The sequence below is a fragment of the Accipiter gentilis genome, chromosome 12 (genome assembly GCF_929443795.1).
Source record: "Accipiter gentilis chromosome 12, bAccGen1.1, whole genome shotgun sequence".
NCBI classification, from domain to species: Eukaryota; Metazoa; Chordata; class Aves; order Accipitriformes; family Accipitridae; genus Astur; species Astur gentilis.
Window position 1 is genome coordinate 20,952,948 of NC_064891.1, and position 23,835 is coordinate 20,976,782.

General features: G+C 38.1%; 1 protein-coding gene across 6 annotated transcripts in view; it reads right to left on the minus strand.

The window, feature by feature from the left end:
• Positions 1 to 23,835, minus strand: part of INPP4B (inositol polyphosphate-4-phosphatase type II B) — a 345,020-nt gene that overhangs the window by 67,495 nt on the left and 253,690 nt on the right. For all 6 annotated transcript variants that reach the window (XM_049814712.1, XM_049814711.1, XM_049814713.1 and 3 more), the window contains 3 exons: positions 18,831 to 18,939; positions 9,678 to 9,855; positions 4,078 to 4,287 (listed from right to left, as the gene is read on the minus strand). In XM_049814712.1, the coding sequence (XP_049670669.1) occupies positions 4,078 to 4,287; positions 9,678 to 9,855; positions 18,831 to 18,939 (497 nt within the window). The remainder of the gene's footprint in view (positions 1 to 4,077; positions 4,288 to 9,677; positions 9,856 to 18,830; positions 18,940 to 23,835) is intronic.

Sequence of the window (23,835 nt, forward strand, 5' to 3'; positions counted from 1 at the left end):
TTCCTCCCTCTGCTGGGGGAGTTTAATCCCAACACAGATTGTTAAACTCTTAAGGAGCATCTGGAGTTATTGCACAAGCAACACAAATATGATCCCTTGTTTCATTTAGGAAAGAATACTTTCCTCTTTTCAAACCAACTACTAACCCAGCTTTGAGATGATGTCTATACAATATTCACATAAACATTCTCCAAGGGTTTAGAACCAAAATTTAAAAACATCTGTTGACAAGAAGCTCACTCTTATCACATATCTGGCATTTTACCTATGGGCAAGCGAGAGGGAGCGAGGGCCTGTCCCACAGCTCTTTTTCTCCACACAGGAGGTTCTTGGGATTAGAAGCTATCATTATAGGCAGAGAGAAAAAATAGATGTATCTATTGTTCATTGCAACGTTATTCCATCTGCACCAAAGACGGCCACATTTTTCCAAGAGGGCTGCTGAAATTCTGCAGTTTGGTAAGAACAATTCTTGAGTAAAAATGCAGTTTCCAGTCAATGAAAATCAAGCAACTCCCTATTACACTCCATGAGAAGAAATCCATCCATTTCACATTCTTCGTCACCCCTTACTATTTCCATAATGTTTTCCTGTAGCCTAGCACACTTCCCACCCACCTTTCACTTTCTTACACAGTCTATTTTCAATTTGCATAAGAACTACCTCACAAGTGATCATTTTGCAGCACGTGCCAGGTTAAAGGACAAAATACACCCAGCAAGCATTCTTATAAGCCCGCTGTGTGAAGTGAGGAATCAGAAGAAATTAAGTGTTATTTCTTGATATACTGAAGTACTAAGACCCTAGATTCCTAAGCAGGATGCTTCTCCCCAACACAAGTTTTCCCACCAGTTGCTGTGGAGCTAATTGGATGGCAAGTTTACTACTGTGGTTTGAAATAAGAGAAACAAGGCCTCTGGCTCCCTCTCATTACTGCTTCTTTAAGCTCAAAAGTCAAGCAATGACAGGGTAGGTGGAAATCTGTAACAGAGCTTGACCCTGCTGGGACAAGTCAGACTGGGACAAGGGAATGACACACTGACATCTACTACTTCCAAATTTCAGAAGCCATTTAGGACACCAAGGAGTCCCAGCACACATGGCTAGGTGTTGCTAGTTAGAAATGACCATAGTTGCACTTCTCTTGTTGCTTCTGCTGTGGCACTGGCAGGCAGGCATGCATACTCATAATGATCTCCATGAAAAGCTAGGCCTTGGCATCACAGAAAGCTGGGCACATTTCTTAGGACATTTAAAAATGAACCTGTAAAATAATTCTTTTTCATCCACCCAATTAAAAAAAAAAAAAAAATTAATTTCCATCCACTCTGAAAGTATCATTAAAAGGCAATTCAACTCCCTCATTTCAGAGAGCGGGAGTAGAAACTATTTTTTCTGTCATTGTACCTGACCGGGATGTCTTCCTCCTAAGCACTGCTGGCCAGTGGAGTCCCAGAGGCTGCCTTTTTGTTTTTAAAGGATTCTCAGGCTTTCTAAATTCACTGCAGAGCTCCTCAGTCACCTCTTGTCCTTCTGTATATACCACTACCATTGCGTGCTGTACTTGTGCTAAGTATGACACAGCAACTGCATTCCCCAGTGCTCTGAAGATACCGTGTCTCCTTCAAGTGGGCTGATAGCCATATATTACCTTAAGGTCCTTTTGAGATATGAGCATAGATAAAGCAATTATCTTCACTAATGTGCATGATTAACACCCTCCTGCGATGTGACAGTGCTTTGGAACGGAATATATATCATGCACAACTCATTATTTCAGACCTGTGTCTGAGTACCATATCAGTATTTGTACATTACTTATTGGAAATGCCATTTTATCTGTTCTTTGTAGCTCCAACCACGCTAAGTAGTCAGTCAGAAATGTAGAGCAGAAACAGCTCCAAGTGGCAATGTGCCCACCTTTTCTTGTATTATACATGACAACATGCTTTGTTCCCTCCTGCGGGGAGGTTCTAGGATAGCAGAAGCAGCTGGCAAGAGAAGAGAATATCTACCCAGAGGCAATCTAAGACTCTGAAGTTAAATATTTTTCCTTCAACAGTAATGCTTTAACTACTGCCTACGTGTAGTGCACCAATATAAATAGCTCAATCCACACCACTGTCAGTTACTCTGGGATGAGTATTTGTACTTGATATCAAAGAAGAGAGGTGCAACATAGTATTGCTGTTGAGAAGGCGGCTTTTTGGAAAACACTGATCACTCAGTGAAAGGGCACCCTGCACAGTTAAGAAATTGGGATTTATTCCTTAAAGATAAATTTGGATGCCAGGGAAGGAGATAGATCTCACCTAATTTTTAAACACTGCCTTGAATTCACTTTCATGATGGTTGTAAGGTAATGCAGTCGTTGGAAGTTGATGGAACAGGGTCAGCTTAAAGAGTTGCTGGATGTCACTGATTTGGATTTTAGGCAAAACTAAAATTGAAATTCGAATTGTAAAATGCAACTCTATGCTTGATAATAGTGGGGGAAGAAAAAAAGCAACAAAGAAGGATATACTGTGCATAAAAAGCGATGTACCTCAAAGTTTTTTTCCTTTATAGTTGGCTTTCAGAGTAGATTAAGCATTTTTTTTCAAATTTTAATCTTTCTCTTTTCATCTTGCTAATGACAATTTGATCATTAAAACTTGCATTATTCATTATCTCCATTGACAGAAGGAACTGAAAAATAACAGAAGTCTAATATTTCAAATTTAGAAAACCCCCAAATTTCTCTAAGATTTATACTCTCAAGTTTGACAGTGACTGGCTCAGTTTAACTCAGAAAATACTTAAATATATACTTAATTTTAATCAAGCAGCTAATCTTACTAATTCAGCAGGAAAAAAAAAAAAAGATACACTTTAAACTAATGTACTTATATGTTTTAATAGATGAAGACCAAGCACCTGGCAGAATAAATTAAAAAAAAAAATCAATAATGAAATATAGTAAAGCTAGCTTCTCTGCAGGGACAGAAGTACTAAACTACAACTTGGACAAAAAAGCCTTTTTTCCAATGCAAAATTTCTCCCTTTTATCAAATCTATTGTGACATTTATTTTTCTGAATGTTTCAACAGCTGGAAACAAACATTTTGGCTTTCATTTCAAGGAAAGAGGAACCATTCTAGCCCCTCAGGTTGTTGAGAAAACATGAAGTGAAGTCAAGGCTCTAAAACCAGAAGACAAATAAAAGACTGACTGACTTATTTGTTGTTTAAATCTCATGACTACTTAATGCATGGGGTTGGAGATAATTGTCTTCTCTCTAGAAGAAATATATTCTTCTTCCCTTATTTGTGGTAGTAATAAAAATTACAGTTCAGGTGTAAGTAGTGCAGCTCACACAAGATATTAATTATTTACAATAGAGATTAATATACTGGCATCCTTCACATTTATGAGAATACAGTGGTGAACTGAAAGTATGAGCCTGAATTGAATAAAAATAGTTTCAGTTCAGGGTGTATGTAACAAAGAAGCAGATCTATTACAAACTCATCCATCAAAATAATTAATTTACAAAATCTCAGCCATATAAATAATACAAATCTTTGAAATATATGCTAAGAATGTTAAAACCTAAAAGCCATGTTTCATTCTTTTATGCAATCTCAGACATCCTCTAAGAACAGAATCTAAGGGAAAACAGCTCTGCTTTGCTGCAGGTTAATTCCAGTGTATTTAAACTATTTATATTCAGCCAGGGGGTGGGGAGAGGATAGCATATGCTGTTCCAGTCTCCTTAAATCTGCCTAACTAGCAAAAGGAACTCAAATAAGACAAAGAAAGACTATTTTCCTGTCTAGGCAAGAAGATAATCATCATCCCCACTGTTACATGCACAACCAAGCAGTCACACAGAAGCACACTGTACTTAGGAAAAGTCTTTCAAGTTAGTTTCAAAATATACAATGCATCTGAAAAATATTATTTCATGGTTTTGCACTCCTTCCCTCCTCCCCCCCTCCAGTTAGATGTGACAAGGACACTTAGGGCTTTTATTTGTTTATGCTGGTTTGTAGGGTTTAGGATCGAAGATCAACCAAGAGTTTCTGACTACTTACCCACTCTTCCTCATCATACTCAGAATGGTGGGGTATAGAGTCCTGTCTTTTAATCTGAGAAGGATGATCCTGATGCTGTAAATCACCCCCTTCTGCACTGTTTCTAGGCCCAGCTGGTTTCTTGAGGACACAGCCAGGCCGGGCTGTGTATAGTGCTAAAAGGGCACTTCTGACCAGCTGATCCTTAAACGCATGCACAAATAACTCTGTCTAGAAAAAAAGAAAATTAAAAGGTTAGACCAAAGAATGCAATAATGCAACACAGCTATTATAACACTGAATTACCCTTAGACGGGAGTGGATATTTGTTTCAGGCCTGGCTGAGAGGCAGAAAGCATAGTAGACTAACAAACAACGAGGAACAATTCAAGGGGTTTAGGGACATCATCACATTCTACAATCCCAGCATTCTAAGGATTAACACAAAAGCACAGTGTCGTAGAGATCATCATCTTTTCACACAACCCTGTTCTATTCAAGTTCCAAATTTTGCCTGCAGAGATGAGCCTCTACGAGAAGCAGTTCCAAGAGTAAACAACCAATGCTCAATTTCCAAATAAGACTCAAATAAAACATGAATAACAAGTGTAAGGATCTTCTTAACTAAAAACACACCACTCTACATCGCTGAGATTGCAGTATCTGCAAAAGCAGTGTTTCCAGAGAGAAATTTTGGTGCCTGTAGGTGTCAACCCAGATATCAGGGCAGGTGATAACACCTGATTTCTAGCTTTATTTTATTTATTTTTAAAGAAAGGAAACCTTGAAGTAGTTTTTCTAGGCTCTCTGAGTATGTTATTCAATCACTGTATCATTCTTCTAAATGCTTCTTGTTGACTGTGGCAGCTGGAAGTTTACCATGTTTTTAAAAGCCTCCAACCTCCCTGCATTATTTATCTGCCTTCTACCCCAACAAGAAAAGGCAAGTGCTTCCTGCATATGGTCTTTAGCATCCCTAGACTGTCTCCACGTAACAGCACTTGCTGTTGCCACCAGTCTGTCACGCGTGCCCGTCTCCTGCAGTCACACACAACATGTGGCCCCATCTCCGCTGCTCCTCTTACTTAGGCTGCTGGTTTACTCCATCAGCTGACACGACTTGCTGAACAGGAGAAGGTAGAGGTGCAAGGACATGTTTCCTTTCACTACAGGGCGGTTATCATGGCCACAGTGACAGACAGGCAGCTGGTTACTTCAACAACATTCAACAGCCTTCATCTGTCAGGGTGGGGAAAGCACGCACCCTGCCACCGTACCCCATCCACCCCATCCCACCCAGGCTGCCAGAGCTCGTCTCCCCAGCCAGAGGCCCTGGTTCACACGTGACGATGAAGCACTGCTTCGCATTTCTTTCGCAGCACAATTACCTGAATTTATTTATCCCAGGTCAGCGGGATTTTGTTGCCTTTCTGTTTACCCAGAACATAGTGGATTGTAATGTGCGGATTCAGATGCTGAACTGCCTTTGAGCACATAATCTTAATTGAACAGGCGTGTGGAAAAGTACGTTGATAAGAGTCAGGGCAACCAGCATCAACAAGCAGTCACACAAAGCTAGGAAATACTAGAAATAAAGGTTGCCCAGCCAAGCTTCATCCAGCCCTTTCACGCGTCTTATGCAAAACCTGGAGGAGAAGTAGCAAAAAACCCCAAACCAAACAAGTTTCAAGTGTCAGCATCTGTCTTCCTGGAAATCTTTCTCCCAGTTTCTGCCCTACTTCTATCTTTATCCCATCCCTTTTTGCCATTACTTGCTCCCCTTTTGTATGCCTCTACTCCTACTCAACTGATTTTTCTTGCTTTCCTGCCTCAATAACCCCTCAAAAGTTTACTGACATTTAGAACACAATGCTCTAAATAATTGATGGTTTTCTTAAAGCTCCAGCTGCTGGGTTAGGTACCTGCTTAAGAAGTTTCTGCTTTTTCCCCACTTTCACGATGTTCAGGAAAAAGATATTTTTGATCCCTAATGGTTGTACATTGAAAGGCTGAAAATTCACTGCAAATAAAACTCAAAAGTCTTAAAAATAAGAACCTTAGGGATATCTTTAGCTAAGTTATGCTTTTTTTTAAACCAACATCAGGACTTCTCTCAGACCTGATTTGGGATTTTTTCATGATTAGGCTCGGCAACACTATTCATCCCCCCGGCAATTTTACCAGACCTATTCTGCCTCCCCCTTACTAACTCAGTGCCTGAGGGAAAGGGTGCTTAGAGACAGTTTTCTTGTATGTAGCCTTTCAGGACTGCCTCATGGTAGTCCTGAACTGCACTGTAGGACGATTTCGGTTTTTCTACATTTCCAGCCCCCACAAGGCGCATGCTCAGACATACATAGTCTTTGGGGAACATCACTAACAAACCCTACCAATCTTCTATAAAGTAAGACTTGCAGAGTTGTCTTTTCTTGCATGGCAACAGCAGAACTTCTCTTCAAGACTGTTCTGCAGTTCCACATCAAGACAGTCCAAACTACTTGTCTGCCCTTAGAAATGACATCATCATGGTTTTGCTGAGGTTTTGTACCTCTTCTCCACCTCAAAGTCTGCTTGAGATCATTCCAGGTCTCTGCCTCAGGTATGGCAGACTCAAAAAAAGCTTTAAATTTCAGAAAATTGTAAATATTGGACAACTTGAAGGAAGGAATGCCCACTATGACAGAAATGTATATTAGGTAACTATCGGAAAAGTTTAAATAATTTAATATAAATATTTTATAGGGAAAATTCATTTTAAAAAGCAAACTGGCATGGAAGCAAACCTTCACTTTTTTCATATAGAGACTAAAATGCTTCTGTAATTAAATTCCATTCAGGGATACAATTGTTTTAACAACAGTCTAGGTTTTAACTGCATTTTCTTACAGCTCAGTATAGCTAAATGTGCAGAACATCACTGTTTATAAAATTGTATTGAAATCACAAAACAAGTCTATACAAAGAAATGAAAACTTTGCAAATTCTTTTAGATACTTGACTAAAGAATATTTCTGCAAACAAAGATAGGCATAGCTGGAAAATGAATTTATCAAGCCTTCTGCAAGCTGCAAATGCTGATACACTTGTCAACAGCTAAAGGCTTCCTTAATCAATTAACAGAAAGTGTTGATAAAAGGTTAGTCTCAGGAAAACACTACAGTAAATTGCAAATCATATATGGAGAAGTAAAAGCATGCTTAATATGAGAAAATAAGCTCAATTTAAGCAGCAGCAGTGGAATTATTTGATTTAATTTTCCACTTTCAATGCATGCAGCCAGTCCTTCCATTTCTAACATAAACACTTAACTGTAATTCACATTATTTATAGCTCAAATATACTCACTGCTATCTAATGTTTTTAGAAAGAATTATTCTATATATCAAGCTTAACATTATCTTAAAATAAGAAGTGATATGCTTTTTAATAAACTTCAGGAATTTAATCACCAGGCAAATCATTTTTATGACTTCTTCAAATGGCTGTTTAATTTCTAAATTTCTATCATGTTAAAATGTAAGAGAACATTTTTTATATATAAAAAGTATATAGAAGGTGGGAAGGCAGAAGCACCTCATATGCCTCAAGAATACAGGTAGGCATCAGAAGAGCATGCCAACCTATCCTAAATATAACCAGGGACACTCTGTTAGTCTTGGTTCTCTCATACTATACCAGATTACATAGATAGGTTATCTTAGGATACCGAGATGATGCTTTGAATTAACCATGAGCTATCTAATTGCAGCAGTGTGTGGGTTCACTCAATTTGGGGTTTTGAAACTTAGTACCGCCCTTCCCTGAAGTTGGTTCTTGGTCTTTCCTCCCCAGCTCTCCTCTCTTCCTTGCAAGCAGCTCTCCCTCCACACTAGCTTCCTCAGCAACGGTCTCATGCTCCTTCTCACTTATCATCTTCTCCTCAGAGTACATGCGGGAAGAAACAGGGAAGCAGTGCTCAACCATTCACGCAGCGGTTGTTCGGACAACTCAATTCATCTCTTCCAAGCAAAAGGTGGAGGCTAGATAGAAACTATAGGCTGTCAGATGAACTACGCTGGGTGAGACTCCTCACTGCACTTCTGGGAACCTGTGCTCATATACTAACCAGCAATTTAATCCTGGCCCTGAAAAGTTGATATGAACGTACACAACTAAATCACCAGCTATAAATTTAAAATATCTGTGACTTTTCCAAACCGAATAGATTGTCTTTTTTGGCACTTTTCTGTAGTCAGACTCTCCAATAGCCCATGGTTCAAACGGTGGGTTAGTATCACAGCTGCCTGCAGCCACCCCGAAATCGTCCACTCCTACCCAGACAGGCGCAGGTGGGAAGGCCAAAGCAAATGGCTATAGCAAAACATACAAATTCCTTAGCAACCAGGTCTTGAGTCTTCGGAACAAACACTTCTTTGATTTGCTTCACTTGTGCATGCATATTTCTTTGAACTAACTACTAACAGAGCAGCTCCACTTTTTCTATGTGCAGCTAAAAATGACCTCCTTCAGTACTACATGGAAAGGTATGCTGTAATTGCCACAAAAATACCCCTTAAATTCCTCCCTTTCATTCCCAGGCAGAGTTCTACTTTCCTATATTATCCCTGAAATCCACAGCGACTCCAGTGTTCTCAGAGTTACTGTGGATTTACGCATCTGTAACTGAGAGCAACGTTTATCCCCCCCGTGGCTCCAATGCAATGCCTTCGCAGTATGTAGCTGAGCTCAATATTCAGATTTGAAACTCTCCCATTGAACGATGTACTGCTGGGATAATAGTGCTCAGCAGACCACAGGGGTTGCCACTTCCCAATAGCTGAAGATATATTGAAATGGTTATTGATAGTGTTATTAAGCCGTATTGAGATCACGTTACAGAAGGGAACGTGAAGTTTCCCATCGCTTTCCCATGAAGCGATGGGAAACTTTTTCCAACCCCTCTGGTCATAGCTATAGTGCTTAATATTTTTATAGCATAACATATGCTTAAAAGTACTTCAGACTTCAGCTATTCTCCAATATCACTCTGCGAGACAGGTGGAAAATATTATCTTCCTTAACTTATTGCTAAAGAAACTCAGATGAGGAAGAGTCTACAGCTACAGGGGAATATAATAGGAGAAAGATGATTAAAATTTGAGACCTCCTGGTGCCAACTTCCTAGCTTCTCCTTCCAGACTTTATCACCATTTCTGATCATGCTATTATTCTAAACCTTACAGACAAACCTGGCTTGACCTACCTCCCACAAGCAGCAGTTTGAAGTATCACAGAAAGAAAACTAAAATAACCGTTTATCATGCTACAAAATTATTTACAATAATCTATTTTTGATAAACCCCAGCATGTGGCCACTAGACGATAACAAAGAAAAATGAAATTAAATTAATTATACTTTCAAATAAAGACAACCTTTATAGATTTCATTAATTTTCTACATGGAAAGCCTACAGAAATGCTAAATAATATTCTTTCTCTGATAGCAACATTCTGAAGCTTATTTTAGCAGAGCTTATTTAACATTTCCTGATGCTCTGAAAGTCAATTTATGCAGAAAAAATCCCCAGCAGTTAGAGACTTGGTTATTCCATTTTCCATTGCAGTGAAGATTTGAATCTTACTTTTTCTGAAAGCATCTTTAAAGAGTTCTTCAACCTGTCTGGAGAATGCTGACTTGCAGAATTAAGCAGCAGGTCTGCATGGCTTGATATGAGAGGTTGTAGATGATTGATGTTGCTTAGAACTTCTTTTGCCTTGGCTGTGTTTTCAGGTGAATAGTAAATACACTGGTATCCAGTACTGTAATAACAGAGAAAGGGTCACATAATGTCAAAATAATTTCTGCTATTAATAACAATGCTTAATGTGCTAAAAATCTTACCACTAGTTTTGCAAAAAATGACAGATACCTGAATTTCACAGATGTCATTGAAATGCTCCTTCCTTTAAGGGTAAAAGCAAATCCTTGCTTGAACAGTAGAGGACAACAGACTGCCCACCACCAAACGCTCCAAGTAGTACTGTTTAACCTAATCATCCTTTTGCGTGATTGATCTTAACATTAAAAACCCCAGATTTTTATTTATTTATTTTAAAAAATGTAATTCTGGAGAAATGAAAGGTTTGACCAAGTCAGGTAATAATCACAAAGAGCATAAGGCACCTCATTTTTCCAGTTGAAATCCCTATCCCATTATTAACTACCTCACTAAATCTTTCAAAATGAGCCATTAATGTTTAATTGATCAGTGGCCCACACTATGTTTTGATTAGCATCAGTGATGTCCAGGAAGTGGTGATAACCAGAGTTATCTCCAATACAAACCATGTGCCTATTCGCAAAAAGAGACAGAAATGGGGTATGGGAGTTAATTACTACAAAACCACACAAATGCATACTGCAAACTTCCTACTTTCCTTTTAACTGTTCGCAAACTACTGCAATTGTTTTGCATGACTTCTTTTCCTATGCCTCGTTTTTTAACCCAACATTTACTAATTATGCAATATCCTTTTTTACCATTATTCCAAAATACCATTTTAGAAAGCACGCACACACACACCTACTGGTTCTTTGCTGTAGTATACATCTCCCTACCTAAAACTCTTTGTACATAATCCTTCCCTTTACAAAGCCCTGCTTCAGTCTTTCAGAGAAACTAACCAAAATTTTTTGCAGTTTCACATTAACCTGTAACATTAACACAGGAAAAAAATGTAACCAAGCAGCTCGTGGAACATTACCAATGCCAGAGCAATGTACATACTACTCCCCAGTTGGTTCTGTATGTATCTCCCTTCTTTCCTCTTGTGTATTTTCACCATACATCCTGCAGTCTCTTCTACCCTTTCCCCACTGATTTAATTTCTTTCTTAATTTCACACATTAAGACCTGAACTTTGACACTTGTACAATCCTTTGAACTTTACACATTGCTTTTCATTTCAGTCTTATTGCAGATTTCTTCACTTTCCCATTTCCCTTTTGTGTCTTCTAGTGTCCCTTCCAGTTCTTCCTCGTTAGTTTTCTACAAATTAGAAATTAAATTTAATTCAATAAAGGACATGCTCAATGCACGTTCAGAAGTCCAAATGAAGTCATTTCCATAAAACTTAAAAGGCTTAAGTTTTTTGGCAAGTAAGGATGGATTCAAGCAAACTTAAAATTACGCCTGTTGCTTAGATACTTTGCTGAGTTACAGTCCCAAATTCCACAATACCTCATCCTATTTTTCTGTCTTTCACCTATGTCTCCATTTTTAGATAGAATTCTTTCTAGAGGCAGTCAGGAAGAACAGCATCTGAGTCAGTGAAGCTTTGCCATGATCAGTCATGCTACCAGCCACATCAGAATTACTATGTGTCTCCACTTCACAGTCCACTACATGAGTTGCTAGACTGCCGAGCGCAAAGGACAGAATTCTGAATATTTCAACAAGATGAATCGAATAAACTGTCTCTCCTAATGAATTGGGCAAAAAAATCCCTGCCCCTCTGAGAAATGAGGAAACAGCCACAGCTCTGCCTTCAAGGTGGCAACACTGGCAGCGAAATGAACTTCCAAAGTCAGCTCTATTTCTATATTCACTGCAACTCTCAGGCTGTCACACTCAGTAGACAGGGCAGGGACAAAGAGTAATAGTCTATGTTAATTGTAGTGAAGACATAGTCTTAAAAGTCTTGATACTTCATAGCGCTGAATAATCTTCTCTAATTCCCCTTCAGGCTTCTCCCTCCCTTTATCAAACAACCTTTTTACAGGCTGAATCTGGCTAACAGTTATCAAGCTCACCATGCACATACTCCTTTCTGGGATTCCCCTCAGCCTTTAATTCCCAGATCATTTTCACTGGTCTCCCACAGCTCTAAGCTTCACTGAATATTGCAGCAGAAAAGCTACAGACAATGCTATAAGAAAAGAAAAAGGGAAGAGAGATACTAAATCTGTGGGTAGTTCTCATTCTAATAAAGTCAATCATAGCTTTTAAATAAAGGAAATAGTGAAGAGAGAATGACTCTTTCTTCAGAATGAAGTGTTCTATCAGACCTCATTATTTGGCTAATTTTAACACTTCCTGAATGCCAGAAAGCATGAGACTATTCCAAATATTCAGTTTCTTTCAGAATGTGAGGGCAACTTCCCCCCTCCCCCCAAGAAAGCGCATAATTATTTTTGAGAAACAACATGTTTGGGAGTATATGTAGTTTCTAATTGTGTCTCAACACTGTTGCATCTAAGACTAGCCTAAGACTTTCTGTGGCCTCGTCATTCATGAAAAGACATTACTAATTCCATTTCACCGAAATTAGTTTCCTTATAAATAACTACTTTTAGAGCTTGCTGCCACATATAACTATGGTATATAAGTAGTATTACTTAAAAGAAGTGGCTGCCAATAGAACATACAGAGCAATTTTTCACAACTGTTCCTAACGCAGAAACTAGATGAAGGGAATTACAAGTAAGAAGGAATTTTTTGCGTTAGGGCAAAGGCCACATGGGTAGGTCCAGTACGGAAAATCACTAGCACTATGAAAACCTACCTTCGATATGTAAAATATATTATTAGTCATGTACCTTTTGAAAAACTCCATAATAATGTCTTCTGGCTTGAGTTTCAAAGCTTTCACTAAACACATAAAATCACACTTAATCATTTCCATATATTGGCACCATCGTTAACTACGTGCACATGACTGTCAGTGGTCATTTCAGTTTAAAAATTGCTTTAATGACATTGTCATGTAATTTGAATAAAGATTACATTGACTATATCTGCAATTTTAACTCTAAATTAACAAAGTTTTTGCCTGAGAATAAATACTGCAGTATGCTAAATGTCTAATTTTTAATGACACTCCGAGTTACTCCACTCCTGCTGTTAACTGGGTAATTTGTGTGACTGAGTTAAATTGTCACCATCTGGGACTGGGTTAAAAATCTTTCAACAATGAACATTTGACCTCGCATTTTTCACAGTCAACACCACAGACATTCACATCAAGAATACAGTTAAAGCATACACAGCAAGAACATCTACCCCCAGATAAACTCAAGCTTAGGTACATTATTGAAGATACCAGTTCAGTGGCTTATTTATGCATCACCTGTATTCTGTCTAAAGTGGGAAGTTATGATAAAAAATAAATTGCTACCTAAAAAAACTCAGGACAATTCACTGCCTCAGGAAATAAAACTAAACCATATGATCAGTGTTGAGGTTTTGAAAACAGACCTGAGAGAGATCAGAAGTTCAATTTTTTTAATTTTTTTTTTATTTCCTTAAGATTCTCTTGCAAACTTGGAAATTCTGATTTTGAATACTGAGGAAAATGAAATTGTTATTAGTTCTGTCTAATCTATCTTTACTTATGAAGTCCAAATCTCCATGAATCCTTATCTTGAAGCAATGGCTAAGGCTGTATGCACAGAGCTTCTCTTGCTGCTCTTCCATCTCCTTTTCATTCCCAACTGACCCGTGGAATAACTCTACATCAATGCCTTCAGCTGGTAATGGGACACGAGTTTCAGTGAAAAGAAAGGTCAAGATGCCCTTCATCAGCCCTCTAGAGACCTAAGTAGGACAGATGCTACAGTGACATGCGTGAATCTCACAGCAAATCTTTCTAGGATGACTCACTCCAGGAAGGTTGAATGCCTAGGGAAAGCCTTCCACAATTCTTCGATTTCATTTTAGACCATCTTCACACTGGTGGAAAGACGCAAGTAGGCTTTAACATAGACGAGAATCTTATGCTGGGTAATTGAACATGGTTCTTGTCAGAAGACAAAAGGTATTGTGCCTCACCACAAGCCTGAGGCTAAACGGTGCCTTCCAGCGGAGCTTTTTCCTGGCAGCCTGCTGAAGCGCGCGTTACATGAAATGATGGCAAAGTCATGGATCCACTCTCCTCCTGTCACTCCTAGAGTCCATGTAGATAGAACAGTTTCTTCCTCTCCAAAACACATGAACCTTTCTAACCTTCGCATGCAAAGCTCCCCCAACTCCTCCTTCCCTTCTCTTTCCAGCCCCAGTCCCCTTTCTTTTACACCTGCTTAAGGAAATGATTCAGGCAATTCTGTCCAGAGAGGCTAGCTGCTGGAAAATACTGTGATGAGATTTTTATACCTCAATGAATAGCACAAACTTTGGCAGCTTCTCAGCAAAACTTCCACCAACCTTAATACACTGATTTTATGGTCAGTGAAAAAATATTCATCTCCATGAAGTCTAATTTCTCCTTTTCACACACACATAGATATACATACACACACAAAAAAAGGGGGAAAGTGAGCAAAAGAATGTCTCTGGGAAAAATGCTATGCATGACAGGCTGTTGTTTCCCTTTGAGAATAAAGGTTAGAATTAGATCAAGCACAAATCATTATTATTTCAACATCTCTGGGATTTTCTGTGAAACTGTACCATTTCAGGTTCCTCAGAAAATGGAAATGGGTTGAAGGTTATGAAACTCAGGTAATAGGAACCCTGAAGATCTCAGTGTTAATAAAATCTCTGGTAACGATTACGTTAGTAAAGGAGCACTCCTCACACCTTGACAAAAAATCCCAGCCTCATCAAACAAAAAAGTGTCTTTCTGGACAGTTCAAACGCAAATGAAATTATTATGTCTTTCAAAAAAAAAAAAATCAACAGAAACTCCTTTTCAGTACTATTCCAGCTTTAAGCTTGTGCTAATTTAAAGCAGGATCATTTCTAAATAACCTGCTAGAGATGGTGACAAAACCATAGTGAATCACAGCACCTAATGCAGCTTGTGGGACACCTCTGTTTTTGTTGATGGTTATAGCACTGGGGCATTAAAAATCTCATAATCATAAGTCTATGTGTTTTGGCTAAAACAGAGATCATCAAATTAGATTTTAAATAAGAGAAGTAGTCCTTGGTGTACCTTGAAAGTGATTTATGAACAATTCAAGCAGTGAGACATTACATAGGTATAACTTACAGAATGTCTGCCTTAAATGTTCCTGCACAACTGAGCTCTAAAAGCAGTAATTTGCTGTCCCATCGAGACTGATGAGAAGACAAGCCCTTCCATTTGCTGGAAGGAGAACTAATCTACACTAGCAGGCCAACAGAAGACTGAATCTGAACAACTGACTGACTTTCTCTTTTAGCTAGAAATAAGGAAGGAAAAACTAAAAAGAACAGCATCATAAAAAAAATTCTAAAATAAATGTACATCATACACAGAAAATTAATATTCTGCAATGATTTAGCATACCTTAATCATGACACTTCAGTTATTTGAATTTAAATGCTATCATGTCTAAACAAGATTTTTTAAAAAAAAAGCATCCATTGTTCTTACTCATCTCATGAAGTTCACTACTAGCTACTAAAGGAACAGACATACTAGAGTCATGCCTTACAGACATGCCTGATGTTTGTAGTGCTAAAGCCTTTTATCTGTCTCTCTGTTGCAAAGAACAGTACAGATTGCGAAGGGGTTATAAAGCAATGTACCTGGCTTCAGATCACATACCACTAAGTCTTGTTTTTCACCTGAAAGAACAACTTTTCCTTCTCTTATTGGAGACCATATTTTTAGAAATTTAACTTTCTTTTTTCTTTTAATATGACTTGCTTGGTGGTAACAAGTGAGAGAAGAATTGCAAAAATACTGCATTTTTTATAAATATTCTTACATAATACCTTCCCCTCTTTTGCCTGCACAAAAACGTATATTCTATGTAACAGAAAATATGCCAGACCTATCTTCAGATACACATTCTCCACATTCTTCTGTTTGATACGTTTTCATGAAACATATGTTTCACCCTTGTTTTGGTTTGGCAATTGCAAATGCAATTACAATCTTGCAGAACAGGATATAACCTTGCTACCAGTTAACAGTTCCTCTTGTCTGTTAGTTCCACAAGTATAGGTTTGAGCAAGGAACATTTCGTGATATGCTGACATTGTTGAGTATTTCAATAAACTGTTCTAATAATCAGCCTGAAGGTCAAAGGCATTCAAGGCATTCTGTCAGGTGCACTAACAATGTCTCTAAAGCTACTGGCATTGGCTTGAGAAATAACCTCTTCTCACATCTTCCTCTGGGTCTCCAGCTCAGTTAGCCTAGAGGAAACAGCTGCTAAATCTGCTTTTCTTTCTGTTCATTTTATATTCTGACTGATATCTCAAGGTGTCACTACTTCCTTCAACCAAATCTTCAGAAAAGCTGCTCCCATTGTAAAACAGAAAATCTAAACTGGAAAAGCTGCCCCTGGAAATGCTATGTGTCCTCAAAGCACCCTCATGCAGTTAAGCAAACAGGTGCATACAAAATAAAGTTGTCACTGCCACAATGAAAGAAACTTCTCTGCGGTAAGAATGAGAATGATTCTTTCATGTATCTATTTAAGGTAGACCCACTCTTGAATAGTCAAATAAGTGAGATCAGACTCAGAGCTTGCTTGCTCCAGCCTTTCAACTCACATAAGTCCTTCTAGTTGAAGGAAAAAAAAAACCCAACCATGGAGTTTTCTCCAAGGTGCCCTCAAAGACAGAAGGGAAGATGAATTTTGGAGGTTCTCTCCATTCTACTTTGTGGGAATTCATACACTAAGTGACCATTTCTTCAGGTCTGCTAAGTGATTTGGTAGAAATTACAGTCCCCTGTTTTCAGTGCTCAAACTTAAGATGGTTAGCCGGACTCAGGCTCTTTATTAGGAAGAGTCTGACAGGATAGTAACATAGTTACCCTAGTTATGTCATCCTAAAGACAGACTTTTGCTCTTCCAGGGGAACAAAGAAACACAAAGAAAATTGTACTATCAGAGTAAAAGTCCAGTATCCTGTCCTTGAAAGTCACCAAAATACAGGTGCTTCTGAGGGATGCATAAGGTGATGTGTAGGCATTTTGAAATAGGTACGAAATGCCTTGATAAAACCTGCACAAAGCTTTACCCAGTACTCCCGAACAGAAGCCTCTATCAACTTAGAGTTCTGCATTGTTGAGTCAGTGAAACAAGAGTGAACAAAAATGAGAAAGGCTGTGCCGCACTGAGTATCCTTTGCCATCCTAGCCTTTTGACATGTAATATTGCACAGGATCCAAAGAAAGGAGCCTAGCCCATCATCTTCTGCTTTCCCTTGTTATGGGCAACTGAGAGAAACAAGGGCATTGTCTATTCATTCCTATGAGATACTGCAATATGTGTTCTCCCAGGAAGAACTCAGGACAGACTAGGTCTCTTCCCTATAAGGCATTTTCCTTTTTTCTCCAATGAACAGAAATCACAGATAATAATTTCAAGTTTGCCTCACAGCTATCCTCTGTTCTGGGACATCACATTCTGCCAGTGTGGATATGCTGCAGGACCGTGGAAGCAAGAAACGGTTCATTTTCCGAAAGCTGAACACTGTGAGGACTGGAACTGCAAAGTTCTTTATAACACGACTTCAATTTCTTCTTATGAAAAATAATAAAACCCTACTAAATACTACTGTAACTATATTAATCATACAGTTAAGTAGCAGATACTTTAAGAAATGTCTTTAGACATTTTCTTCATCAGGAAACATATACTCCATAGACCTTCATATAATGGGGATAAGGCTGCCTATACCAGTCTGCTGACAGCAGAATAGGTACCTACTGTTAACACAAAGTCCATTCATGGGTCTCATGTGATCAGTGATATTCATGTTTCATTGGCAAGCTTTGTCACCAGAAGTGGCCAGGGAAATGAAAGATTTTAGAAGATTTAATAGGGTTTTTATGTCATGTAGTGCAAACAGGAAAAAAATAATAATACAGTTTTCAAAGCAAATATATATGCTGGGTTTTGTTTAGCTTTAGCACTGATGCCAACTTCTAGTCAACCTAGAAGTCAGCAGTAGATTTTTATAATTCCTCCTTTTATTCTTTATGATATTGTAGCTATGAAACTTTTTTGAGCATTGAACATAATGGAATTCATTTTCTATGGAGCATCATAATGATTTAGATTAGCATACATACAGTACTTCCTGCATTCCCTTTCCAATCCGGTGCCACTGATTGCGTGGGGTTGGCACAGTTAGTTGAAGTGTTGAGCAGTCACAACTATGGGTGCTGCCTTTGACAGCTGTGGCTGCTCAAAACTTCTCCGCAGCCATAGCAACAAACACAAATATGTCCAATTCTTAGTTAGGAAAATAGACAACCAATTCTTCTGTACAAGTTCAGTGGTTAACAAAGCATTTGAGTACAGCAACAAACTGAAACTCTGGTTAAAGCCTTTATCTTTGCTAGTCTCATTTTGGCTTTCTGAAGAAAAAGAGTAGTTTCTTTCTTACTTCACACGCATGCTAAAAATATTTTTTGTTCACGTATGCCCAGGGCTGTCAGAAATGAAGATGCTACCTTAAGCTTCTGTTTCTTTATCGAAAAACTGTCTCTGGCTACTTTCCACTTTGCACAAGAATTACCAAAGAGATATCTCATTCTGAACAGCATGTTTTCAAGCACTGATGTACCTCAAGCTTCCTGAAATACGGGAAGAAAATCTCCCAATTTTGAGTTTGTGTTCAATATAAGTCTTGACACTAAAAGTAAACTGTGCTACAATTTTGCAGTCCAAACAATGCAGGAAAGAGAAAGGAAATATTTTATGAATGCATCCCTATCCAGTCCTACTGGATTTTAGATTTCCATGCATTCAGCAGGTTAAACTGTTTTGTTACTTGGTGAGCTCATAACATTTTAATGCAACTTGCTGATATTTTCCTAGCAAAAATTTTCCCTACAAAAATACTTACTTTCGTCTTTCTGCCTCAAATTTACTCAGCAGTTTTCGGAGACCACCATTCTTAAATCCTTGGAAATGCGCTGCTGGGGCTCCCACAGTGATGACATCATACAGAGCATCTAGAACAGAAACAGACAAGAACAGAGATTTGCATGCGCCTATGCCCAAGGTATGGCAACACTATGATAGTTACTCTACAAGACGTGAGGACAAGTCTATATTATTTCCAAGGAATAATCGAGAATCTGTGTCTCAAGGAGGCCCAAGAGCTAATCAATCTTTCCATACAGCCACCTGCACACCTTAGAAGGTTTTATCTGATTTATTGCTACATCTAAATTATATGCCACAGTGTAGAACAATATTCTAGCTCTGCAGTTTACAAAGCTGCCAAGTAAATTGGCCCTTTGTGTATTTTACTTTATTACCCCTTCCATTATTTAACTTGTAGTCATGTTGAGATGCACAGATTCATGCATTTTAGAGTCAAAAGAGACCATTATGATGGAGTAGTCTGACTGCCTGAATAATACAGGCTACAGAATTACAGCTAATGATTCCTGCATCAAGCTTATGTCTTCTGGTTGAGTGAAGGCATCTCTTTTAAAAAACAGAACAAAACTGAACAAAAAACCTGACATGTAATCTTGATTCAAAGACTTCATGTGACAATGAATTCACTGCACTCCCAGAGAAGTTGCTCCAATGATTAATCAGTCTGACTATCTTTTCTAGTTTGAATTTGTTTAGCTTCCACTTTCAGAAATAATTACCTGTTTAATGCTAAATTGAAGAGCCCTGTTCAATGACATATACTTACTTTTTATATATGCTTATAAATACGTAACAAGTCAGTTGTTTTCAGCTGAAAAGCTACCAGAATGGGAAATAAACTATACTATTGAAATTCTTGCCAAGACAACAAACTGTTGTTACTCTCTGTATGTACCTCATGTCTGGTAACATACAGAATGAACTTTTTCTATGGATGTAGGCTTACAAAACTGGAGATGGAACATCTTTTTAAAAACAGCCTCTCATTTTGTGCCTGTGATTGATTGTCAGTGTGGATGAAGATTTAATTACATCCCAAACCACAATAATTACTGCTTCAAAGTTTAAATTTACGTTTGCAGAGTTTATATTTGCACTAAGCAGTACCTGTTTTGAGCCCAAGCATACTGGAGGTATAAAAATACAGGTCAGCATACCTCATTCTTAAAACGTATTTCTAAAGGAAGCATTAGAATAATTTTTTTTGTGAACTATTTTATTCATCAAGGAAGCTTTCCATGTAAATTAAAATCCAAACCTCTCCTAAAATAGAACTTTTCTTTCATTCTGATGATAAATATCCCTAGAAGCAAGAACACTGTACAAATTATTCACAGTTAATGAACTATGTTTTACTTCCAGAACTGAATCTCAAAGCATATTCACTCAAATTGATTTGAACTCTAATGAATTGGTGACTCTTCAATAAAAGGAGAAGTGACATAATTTCATTAGCCTAAGGTGAGCTTCAGGACTCTTAAATAGCCCATTCTTTCAGGTCTTCATAGAGATTTATCCATAATACATGATCTTGGGCTAGTAGAGCTCCATTGATACTTGACGATAAATAGTTCTATTGCTTAAAACCACAGTGGCTTGAAACCAAAACAAGAGATGAACCCATCAGATTAACAGGATAACGGCTTCTGAATAAGTTTACAGATAACTTATGAAACTACAGGAAAACATTTGGAAGACTAAACCCTGGTGCTTTTTTCCAACTCTGTTTTAAAAAAAGTGACCCTGCTTATGGCTACTTTGGGGGGGATTTACCCAGAAGGAAGTTTTCCTTCACCCTGTGGCCTCTTCTCAGCACGGTCAAGGAGCAGCCATTTGAAACACAAACACACCCAGAACAGCCAAGCACCTACCCCATGCAAGCGAACTTGGGAGAGTGAGGATGGCAAAGAAGAAGAAAACGTCTACAACCCTGGTGACGGGCACAGGGCCATCTCAATCCCACTTTCCAGAGCACAGAACACTAGGAAGTGCTACAAGACCTCAGAGGAATGCCTTGTGATGTGCCCCACTTACACAGCAGCGCAGGTCCTCGTGAAGGGGACACAGTGTCAGCATGAGTGCACTGGTACAGGAATGCTCCAGTAACTCACAACCACCATCCCCTTCAAGAACAGACTGCTGGTGACAACTCTACAGTTGAGACAAAGCTTAAAATGCAGCAAAGTATCATAGGAGCTGTATCATATTGTCAGCATGCTTTCCCCAAATTATTAATTAATAGGTTTTGAAAAAACCCTCCACCCTTCCTCAAATACTTGCTTCAGAATTTGAAGGAAGAAAATGCAAAAGATTAGGGTGCGTGGAAGTTGAGCTTTAAATCAGTCATCGTTTCATACTGATTATTCTGACTCAAAGATACACTCACCTCCTACTTACGCAAGTGAAACACTAACATCAGTTACACACTCACCCAAAAGAACAATTCCTTCACCATGCAGAAATATAAATTACCTGCTCATCACTCCTTCCTGACTAAAACACAGAGGGTTTGAAACATGGTGACAACCACAGCAACATGGCAGAAGTTCCATAAACCTAAGCTTTATCAGACCAATTTAAACAGCTGAGAGATTTTAACATCAAGCACATCTCAGTCTCAAATTTGAAGCAACCTGCTTGCCTTCACAGGAGGCAGTCAGTGTCTCACACTGTCCAGAAGCAAATTAAAAGTCTCTTCAGTCCACCAAATTTAGTTAAAACAAGCACACTTAGTGTATAAACAGAGACAAAAGGAAAGCTATGGCAACATATAAATTTAACTTCTGTAGTATGATGAACAGAGCAAAATGTGGTGTTTATCAAATGGATAGAGAAACAGTTATCCCATAATGAAACAGCATTTTTCTCAAAGCTGTTCCTACTGGAACTTTAAACTTAAATAGGTGTTTTCTATTCCATGTCAGTACCCAATAACAAACCTAATCAAAGTTCAGTAAAAGTAAATCTGTTATTGAACATGTTGAACAAAAAAAGCACATATCCGTGGGCATACACATGATAGATGGGATTAAAACCTATCTTGCATTCCCAATATTAAGACATCTGACCTTGTAAGGGTTAATGACAGCTTTATGGCTCATCAGCTTGTTTAATCACCACCTCTGTAAATGTTTACGTGCTTTCTTTTTTTTCTTCTGTCAGTCTCCTGGTTGTATTGCATGTGCCCTTTGATATATGCCAAGCAAAGCACAAGATGAGAAAGACCAACTTGATGTCAAAGTGCCGCTTACTACACAGTGACTCACAATTGCTACAAACTGTTCAAACTATCTCTATCTAATACAAGACAGAGCTCTTTAGTGCTTATAAAGTGAATCTTATTTCAGTGAACTAAACAGATGGGACAGTGGCTATGTAATAGATACAGAATCATTTATCCAACCAAAGGCAAATATAATAATAATACTAATCTTCAATTACTTTTTGTTATATTTACAGTGTAATGCTACTAAAATATCCTAAACATATTGAGGGACCCATTTGTACAAAAAGAAATAAAAAGGGCTCCCCATAACTAAGGTGTCAGTCTTCCAAAAATACATGTAAGCGGAAATTCCCCAATTTTAACACAAGTTCTTTCATTTATTATTTATACATTTCGCAATCTCTAAAAACTTGAGTGTAACAAGAACAGTGTTATCTAATTCTCATGTCAGTGGAATGAACTTCAACTAAAGAAAAAAGGGAGAGTTTTACAAGTTAAACGAAGTTCTAAATTTAGAAGATGATTCTGACATTTATCGCTTTCTGTAGCCTTTTCAATTATGGATTAACCATTTGCCACAAGCAAAGTGGTTGTGGAGGAGAAAGGAGAAAATTCATGAAAAGCAAAACAAAACAAAACTCAAATAGGATAGAAATTGTGGGTGATTAAGTAAGTGGCATATTTCATTCCACGTTTTTATTTAGCAAATAAACATACAATGAAAAGGCATAAAATTAAGGTTCTGGCCACCTGTAGTCATTACTAATCTAAAAATGCTTTTGACTTAATTAACCTCAAAACATTAGCTAAATTAAAATTTGTGCTGTCATATTCTGTCACTATAAATCGCCATCTTGTTAAAATGTTTGGAGGCACCGTTGTTAGTTAAAGAAATAATGAAATATTGAACCAATACAGTATCTAACAGACAATCAACAGTCCCCACGTTCCAACTTGGAAACGGATGAACATCAGCAGTACACAGTATAATACTCCTATAATTATTGTTTGTATTTACTGTTTACAATCTGCTTAGATGCAGAGTGTATTTATAAGCCAAAAACCTTACAGAGTGTAATTTCCGTGTTTCTACAGTGACAGCAAGTTCAATAGATCTCAATTTATCAACAAATTATTGACTGTACTATGATTTGCTCATACGTATGTATCAATATAATCTTTTATGTGTAAAGGACGCTGCTAAAATTATATCCAAGTAGCAGCAACAGAATACTGTACTAAACAGAGTCACAGACAACATTATGGAAAATTATCCCCCCTTTCCAGAAGGTATTAGAAGTTCACAGCATTTTCAGCATAATCAGTGAGATACTTGCACTTAACACTAGGAAATGCTTACTTGGCACAGGGTAGCACTGAATAAGCAGATTTAGGCACAAGCAGCGCTGGGCTCATTAAGGCTTCCTAAGAAATAGGATATATTAAGTTTAGAAGTAACACTGTCCTTAATGGAACCATGCAAGTTGCATCCACCTAGGCTGGCGAGTTCATCCCAGCAGTCTCTGGGATGCCACTATCTCTGGTGGCACAGTGGGGAAAAAACCCCTCACCTTAGAAACGAGACAGGTAAGACTGGCTTTTACACTACACTGACATTATGGATCACAATGGAAAATTAAGCCAATGCCCTAGAAGGATGCGAATTTACTGAACATTGTGCAGTGTGTCAGTATGAATCATGACAGTATTAGTTCTGCACTGCTACAACAGAATA